Source organism: Mus pahari, chromosome 14 (genome assembly GCF_900095145.1).
Source record: "Mus pahari chromosome 14, PAHARI_EIJ_v1.1, whole genome shotgun sequence".
Lineage (NCBI taxonomy): Eukaryota > Metazoa > Chordata > Mammalia > Rodentia > Muridae > Mus > Mus pahari.
Genome location: NC_034603.1, coordinates 61,406,108 through 61,414,786, shown reverse-complemented (window position 1 = coordinate 61,414,786; position 8,679 = coordinate 61,406,108). Strand labels below are relative to the sequence as shown.

The window sequence follows — 8,679 nt, the reverse complement described above, 5'->3', positions numbered from 1 at the left end:
ATTGGCTCCCTAAACCCTCATCCTACTTAAAAAAAAAAAAAAAAAAAAAAAAAAAAAACTTTAAAAAAAAAAAAAAAAAAAAAAAAGAAGTGCACATACACACCAACAATCAGCACCCCAGCATTCACATATACAGATGACTAAAACTACTCAATCTTGATAATGAGTATACAGATATTCAGTGAGTGGCTTTGCAACTTGTGTGTGTCTGTGTGTGTACTTTTTCCCAATAATAAACAAGTGGGCTAGTTGACCATAACACTGTACTGACTATGGGGCTGGAGAGAACATACATGTACTGCTACTCCTGCTCTTACAACTGCAGCCCTCAGCCACTCATGTTAGGCAGCTCATAGCCACACGTTAACTCAGCATCAGGGGATCCAATACCCTCTTCTGGACTCCAAGGGCACCATGCACACTCCCACATATGACACACACATACTAGGTAAAAATGAAATCTTGGAGCTGTGGAGATGGCTCAGTGGTTAAGAGGACTGACTGTTCTTCCAAAGATCTTGAGTCAATCCCTAGCAACCAAAAATGGTAACTCACAACCATCTGTAATGGGATCTGATGCACTCTTCTGGTGTGTCTGAAGAGAGCGACAGTGTATGCGCATACATAAAAAAATTAAACAGAAGGTTTTAAAAAATTAAATCTTAAAAAATATAAGTAGTAGGGACTGGATAGATGGTTCAGTAGATAAGAGCACCTGCTGCTTTTGCAGAGGACCCAGGTTTGGTTCCTAGAACCCACCACCCACAACTCCATACCAGAGGAACTTCTGATGCCATCTTTGGGCATCAAGCATCTAAGTGGTTCAAGCACAAAATGCAGACAAGCAAAGACATTTCAAAGAAGGTTTTTGGGTTTTGTTAAAAAAAAAAAAAAAAAAAAGGCTTGCCAGCCTTGACTTCTAAATACACTCAGTCTAGCAAATGGTGGTGAGTGATGCATGGGAGGTAGAGGCAGGTGGGTCTCTGTGAGCTTGAGGCCAGCCTAGGGTACAGGGTGAGCTCCAGGACAGAGCAGCCAGGGCTGTTACACAGATAAAACCCTGTCTCAAAAATAAAAATAAAATACAAATAAAAAAAAAGTGACAGAGACCAGTCATTACCTTCTAGTCTCCCCATTCATGCACAGGCACATGCGCTCATACATATCGACACACACAAATTAATATATCAATCTTTAAAAACAAAACAAAAAACCAACCAAGTCTGAAATGGTGGTATATGCCTGTAATCCTTGAGGCAGGAAGATCAGTAACTCAAGGTGATTTTTACTACATAGTGAGTCCCTAGGCTAGCCTGGGCTACAAAGCTGTTGCTCCAGTATAATGCTGATTTTTTTTTTCCTTTCTTTTCTCCACAGGTTTCTCTGTGTGGCCCTCCCTGGCTGTCCTGAAACTAGTTCTGTAGACCAGGTTGGCCTTGAATTCAGAGATCCACCTGCCAGTTCCTCCCAAGTACTGGGATCAAAGTCACGTGCTACCACGCCCAGACTGCTGACCTTTTCCCTAAGAATTAATGAAGAGGTCAGTGTCAAAGCTAACAATTGGAAAAGAGAGAAGTCATTGTTCCACTGAAGAGACAAACCACAGCATTTTATTATATGAAGCAAAGCTCAGGTTTAATAAAGATATTCTAACACAGTAAAGAGATAAAGACATATCTGAGAAAGTAAGATACACCCAAGGGCACAAGGGTGGGCTGCTCTAAGTTAGTCATAGCAAGTGATACATACCCAACCATAGGTTCAGGCTCCTCAAGAAAGATGTACCCAGATACAAGATTTGTTTTTTAATTCACGTATTTCTATTTGTATGTGTGCCTGAGTGTCTGTATATGCATCACATGCATGCAAGAGCCTGAGGATGTCAGAAGAGGTTGTCATATCCTCCAAAACTGGAGTTACAGGCTGTTATATGCTGCTTTGTGAGTGTCGGAAATCTAAGAAATTGAGGAAACGTAGAATCACCTGAGAGATGGACCTCTGAGCATACCTCTGGGGGATTATTTAGACTACATTGTTAATTGATATAGGAAGACCCATTTTACTGGCGGCAAGAACATTCCCCAGGCAAGGTTCCTAAACTATATAGAATAAACTGAAACTTACAAACATGCATCCATCCTTCTGTTCCTGACTGTGCATGCAATGTGACCAGCTGCTTCAAACTCCTACCTGACTTCCCTGCCATGACGGACTGGGCTTTGAATTGTGAGCTACAATAAGCCCTTTCTCCCTTGGGTTGCTTTTTCTTTTAAAGATGTACTTATATGTATGAATGTTTTGCCTGCATATATGTATGTATGTGTGTGTGTATACCTGGTATTCATGGAGGCTAGAAGAAAACATCAGATTCCCTGGTACTGGAGTTACAGACAGTTGTGAGCCATCATGTGGGTGCTAGGAATTAAATCTGGGTCCCATATAAGAGCAACATAGGTTCTAAACTGCTGAACTATCTTTCCAACCCCCTAAGGTTGCTTTTATCAGAGTGTTATCACACTGATAAACAAGAAAAGAAACATTCCTGGTCACTGAAACTCTCTTCACAAATAAACAAGGTGAGAGAGAGCAGCTGGGGATGACATCTAGCATCAACTCTGACCTCTTTACTGGCACACACATGTGAATACACCCCTAATGAACATGGAAACCACACACACATATGTGAATACACTCCTAATGAACATGGAAACCACATACACATATGTGAATACACCCCCTAATTAACGTGGAAACGATACATATATATGTAACATATACCACATTTTTAAAAATTAAAAGCATGTTTTAGAGTTTTTGTTTTGTTTCAGACAAGGTCTTACTGTGCTGCGCTGGCTGTCCTCCAGAGTGCTAGGATTAAAGGTAAGGACTACCATGCCTTGCTCTGACTTTTTTTTTTTTTTTTTAAGATTTATTTATTTATTATATGTAAGTACACTGTAGCTCCAGAGAGGGCGTCAGATCTCATTATGGATGGTTGTGAGCCACCATGTGGTTGCTGGGATTTGAACTCAGGACCTTCAGAAGAGAGGTCAGTGCTCTTAACTGCTGAGCCATCTCTCCAGCCCCCAACTTTTTTTTTTTAATGACTAATTAACAGTGGTGGTACAGACCTGTAAATTCAGCACTTGAGAAGCAGAAAAATCATGAAATCCTCCTCAAAACAAACAACTATGAAAACTAGACTTGGGCTAGTGAGATAATATAGCTGCTAAAGGCACTTGTCTCCAAGCCTGATGGCCTAAGGTTATTTGGGGTGTGTTAGATGGATTTATTAAAAATTTTTGAGATTTTATGTTTTTTGTGTCATTGGTATTTTGTGTGTGTGTGTACACTAAACCACTGAGCAATCTCTCCAGACCCAGTTTTTAAGGTTTTAATCATGACCTGTTTATGTACTGTCTGAATGAAGGTCTGTACATGTGAGTGCAGTGCTCTAGAAGGTAGACCCTGGAGCTGGAGTTAGAAGCAATTGCCAGCTGCATGTGGGTGCTGGGAACTGAACTCAGGCCTCCGGAAGGACAGTCAGCGCTCTTGACCACTGAGCCGGCTCTCCAGTCCTAAGAATTATTTCTCTATCTGTGTGTGTGTGTGTTTGCTTGTGAGTATGTGCACAAGTGCAGGTGCACACAGAGCCCTTAGGCCTCGGACCCCTCTGGAGCTGGAGGTATACAGCCAAATGTGAGTTGTTTGATGTGGGTTCTGGAAACAGAAGTTGGCTCCCTTGCAAAACCAGGACCAGCCCTTTTACTGCTGCTGAACCATCTCATCAGTCCCTGCTGACCTGAATTTAATCCCCAAGAACAATTTGGTAGAATAAAAGAACTGACCTAAGTTCTCCTCTCACCTCTGCCCATGAGCCATGGCAAACCCATCTTTAAGCATGCTTAAATAAATAAATAAATAAATAGATAAATTTTGTTAGAGAAATGAGCCAGTCATGGTAGCAAACTACTATAATCACCTATACTCAGCACCTAGAAAGCTGAGACACAATTGTCAGTAATCTGCAGCCAGAAATTCTAAGTTCTAGACCAGCCTTGGAAAGATAGTAACCCAGTCTCTCCCCATACCCCACAAAAAAAGCAAATAAATGGATTCACGAGGACCACACACTATTTCGTTATACAATGGACAAGAAAGGTATTTAAACTGAGCATCTAATTGACAGGAACTGACTGGGAATGGCAGGATACGCCTGTAACTTCAAGACTTGGAAGGCTGACGCAAAAGAATTTCAAGTTCAAGGCTGATGTGGGTACAGAGCATGTTTATATAGAAAGAAAGCACAGGCTAAGACTAAAGAAAGAAGGAAGAGGGTGGGGAAGGAGGGAAGGAAGGAAGAAAAAGGGAAGGAAAAAGGGAGGGAGAAAAGAGCTCACCAGGTTAAACTCTGGGGGACATTGTATGGCAAGGGTGTAACATGAGCAAAAGTATCTGCCAGGACTGGGTTAAAGGAAAGCTGTGTGGCTGGGAACCAAAGGCAAGAGTGTCCAGTGGAAGCATTTATTACCATTTGACACTGGCCCAAAACCATGTAAAACTCTGCCTTTCTCTATGTATTTTATTTGCTGCTGTTTGGTGCTGCAGGTAACTTTTTACAGTGCTATGGACTGAACCCAGACAGAATGCTAGGCAGGCACTCTACCACTGAGCTATACTCCAGTTCCCAAAACAGCATGTGAGTACACTGTAGTTCTCTTCAGACACACCAGAAGAGGGCATCCAATTCCATTACAGATGGTTATAAACCACCATTTGTTTGCTGGGAATTAAACTCAGGACCTCTGGAAGAGCAGTCAGTGCTCTTAACTGCTGAGCCACCTTTCCACTCCACCCCACCCCCAAAAACAGTTCTAAAAGGAGTCACTAAAACAACAAACCAACTACACATCTACACAATTCAAATAAAAGCAAAAAAAGTGGAGTACATTCAAATTAAGTACAACCATTATAATAGAAATTACATTTCTGCCCCCCTTCTGGCAATTTCTGCAAGCAAGAGATTACAGCACCTCATAGGTTCCTTAACACCTTCACCATTCCCATGCCTTCTTAAGTTCCCACAAAGATACCCAGAATTTACTTTACGCTCTAGAGATGAACAATTACCATGCTTTCAAATTACTTTGTCTGTAAATACCCTCCCTGGAGCACTTCTGCTATAAGCACACACTCTTAATCTCTGGGTTAGAGGCACTGAGCATTCAGGGAGAGAATTAAACAGGATCCTCTCTGTACTCTGGCCTGGAAGACTGAGCTCCTAGGTATAGGCAAAACCGCTTAGCATCTTCCATGAGGAGTGCTGCTGCTGCTGCTGCTGCTGCTGCTGCTGCTGCTGCTCCTGCTGGGGTTTTATGTTTGTGGTTAGTGCAGGGTTTGTCTAGCATCTCATCAGTGTTATCAATTCTCAGGTCAGGAGTCTACCCAAACATTTCATTATGGATATTTGAAAGATGTAACTAAGAAAGTATAAACGTTAAAGAAACCTAGTGAATAGACTGTTTTTAAAGTCATTTACTTAAATAAGTATAAGCTGGACAGAGGTGGGGCACGCCTTTGATCCCAGCCTTAGGTAGGCAGTGGCAGGAGGATGTCTGTGAGTCCCAGGCCAGCCTGGTGTACAGAGCAAGCTCCAGGACAGCCAGTCAGGGCCACACACTGAAACCCTGTCTTGAAAAACCAAAATAAATGAATAAGTAAAGAAAAATAAAGAAAACAAAGCCTGGCAGTTTTATTTTCTGATTCTGCAACCTGTAACAGATGGTTTTCTTGGAATGTGTAACCTTGGCATTTCATCCTGTCCTTAGTCTAAGACTGGAGGGAACATTTTTTTTAACCAGAGGTAATAGGTTACATTGAACTTGCTCCTAATCTGTGTATATTTGGCCCCACTCTCTTCCAACTGCATCCACATCATGACAAAAGCCTGTATCGGCACTAACAAGTGGCAAGCCACCTTAAAGGCCTCGATCTGTTTTATAAACAAGAAACTAACAGAAACTGTGGTCTCGTCTTCTTTTCAACCCTTCCCTCCATGTATATTTGTAAACATACTCTTGAAATAGAGTCAATTTTGTTTGGCAAATTCAATGCCTTTCCTTTAAAATAGGTGGACTGCAAAATCTCAATTACAAAGCGCCACTGTAATCATGACTTAATGCAGAGGCACATATAACAAAATAAACCTTTACATGCTGCTGCCTATTTAATGCTAGGAAATGAGCAGCCAAACAAATGTCACATTCTTTTACCGCGTCAGGTAGTTTTGAAAAACAACACGTGGTTCCTCCAATAATTAGTCTCCTTCAATCACCATGTATTTAGCTAGGTGCACTAGATGTCTGGCACGAAAACAAGGAGAGCATTTTGACTGCCGAAGAAAGGTTCTTCAGAAACAATGCCAAGGCGCTCAGCCCGCAGGCTAAAATCCTGAACTCGCTCAAAAAGCTAGAGGATCATTTACAGCCCCGGATCCCCAAAGGCTCACACACTCAGGTGAAGAGTACAAAGGTCACCGCTCAGGTGTTCGAGCGAAGAGCCAGCCAAGTGCACTTAGGAACTGCAGAAGGCAAAGCAAACGCAGACAGAAGTGTTGTAACACTCACCCACACCTACTCAACCCCGCCCCCACCATCACCCCAGTCTTTATAAATAGAGGAGGCTGTAAGGGAACTGTCCAAGGTTACCACCTGATACGAAGGAATGCCTTGGTGAGGAATATTAATAAAGAAAATGAATGTACTTGATGAACTTACTGGGTTCTGCTATTCGACTTCTAAGTGGTTGACAAAGTGTTAAAAATTAAATTTAAATTAAAAAAAAAAAAAAAAGGTACATGAGGTAGACTTCCTTCTCAAGAGGATCTAAATGTCAAGAAGAAACTGACCGAAAGAGGGAGACCTCTAACTTCCCAAAGCAGTAGCAGCCCCCTGGAAAGGTACCGAAGCCAGCGGAACTGACACGGGCAGGACAGTGCTGCCCCTCCCCATGCTAAAAGTTTGAACCCGCACCCGACTATCCTACGGTGGTCGGAAACTTCCCTAAACAAGAAGCAACCAGACACCCTCAAGTCTCCGCCCTCGGGCAGTCCCAGGTGCCCTCAGATGCCAGAGTGTCGCTTCCTCCCCGGGCCTTCCCTCCCACTTCACCCCTCTCCTGGACACTCGTCGGCCTGCCCAGGCTTCCAGCACCGGCCAGTGTCCCGGGGTCCCGAGACGCTGCGGAGCACTGTCCGGGGCCCTGGACTCGGGCCTGCCCTTCAGGAGTCCACCCTGGCGCGTTGGTGCGCCTGGCGCGCCCAGCGTCCCCAGCCGGGCTGCGACCCCCGCCCCCGCCGGCCCTCACCTCCTCGGCGTGCTTGCGCAGCGCCTTCTCCCGCTCGTACTGGGTGATGAGCTGCTCGTTGTCGTCCCGCAGCAGCTCCAGCTCCACCTGGTGCTCCTGGTCCTGCGCGAACACCGAGTCCAGGTTCTCCAGCACGGCCACCACCAGTGGCATCAGCTCCTTGACCACCTCCTCATCGTAGCGCCCGATGAGCCGCTCGAACTCGCGGTAGATGGAGCCGGCCAGGCCGGACACCCGCTCTGACATCACGGCCCCGGAGCCTCCGGGCTCCTCCTGGTATACCACACCGTCCTCCAGCTCCATGGTGGCGGGCGGGCGGGCGGCCCCGGGCGTCGCCGGCTGAGGGGTGGCACGGGCCCGCACGGGACGGGCCCGGCGGAGGCTGGGGCTGGGGCTGGGCCCCGCGGGGTGGGGGCCGGGGCCCTGGCCGAGGAGGGGAGGGGTGGGCTGAGCGCACTCGCCCCAACCGCCGCTGCACCAACTGCCGGGGCGGCCGGGCCGCGCGCGCTCCGCGTCACCCGTGGGGCGGGGCCAGCGCCGCGTCGCCCCGGTGGGCGGGGCCCCGCGGGAGGCCAGGCGCGGCCGAGGGGCGGGGCCTGGCGGTGACGTGCGCCGGCTGTGACGCCAACACCCGGCGCCGCGCGTGCGAGGGCTGAGACCGGGAGGCGAGGTGGAGGAAGTGACAGCCGGAGGCTGCGTTGGCTGGGCGTTCCCCGAGGAAAGGGAGGGGCTCCGGAGGGTGACAACTTTCCCGAGGAGGGAGCGAGCGCCTTCTTCGCCTTTCTACTGCTCATCCCGCGCCTTCAGGGTGCGCCAGACGTTTGGACCCTGCTTAACAGACAAAGAAACTAGGCCCAGGGAAGTTGCGGGTTAGTCAAGGTCATACAGCGAGAACAGGAGAGAGGCAGAGGCGAGACTCTCACTACTTCCTACTGAGAATTCCGGACTCAAGAGGAAAAGAGAGGATGAGGGAAACAGCTGGAACTAGAATGACTGCCTAGAGAATCAGGTTGCCTCGAGTAAGATAGTACTCTTTGGTGTTAAGGGAGAGTAAGGAAGCCTTAACCAATCAAACCATCTGCAGGAGGGGAAATGAGTAGCACTTCTTGCATTTTTCCAAGCACTGGGTCCCTCTGCTCCCTGCCTAGGAAAGACAGTTCTAGGCTGTAGCCACTACCACCGGTCCCTCTCTGATCTTGAGAGGGAGGCGGGGCTGGGAAGTGAAAGAAGAAGCAGAGGAGGCTATGGGGTGGAGTCAGTGGTGGAATAAGTCCCATGATACATGAAGTCACCTCTCCTGGGAGTGCGTCACTT

At 46.7% G+C, this 8,679-nt stretch overlaps 1 protein-coding gene across 9 annotated transcripts in view; it reads right to left on the bottom strand.

Annotated features, from left to right (window-relative positions):
- Positions 1 to 7,852, bottom strand: part of Spag9 (sperm associated antigen 9) — a 132,020-nt gene extending 124,168 nt beyond the window's left edge. For 4 of the 9 annotated variants that reach the window (XM_029545946.1, XM_029545949.1, XM_029545947.1 and 1 more), the window contains exon 1: positions 7,366 to 7,852. In XM_029545946.1, the coding sequence (XP_029401806.1) occupies positions 7,366 to 7,668 (303 nt within the window). In that variant the 5' untranslated portion in view covers positions 7,669 to 7,852. The remainder of the gene's footprint in view (positions 1 to 7,365) is intronic. The other 5 variants (XM_029545950.1, XM_029545951.1, XM_021211656.1 and 2 more) reach the window with 2 other exon arrangements.
- Between the last annotated feature and the right edge of the window lie 827 nt (positions 7,853 to 8,679).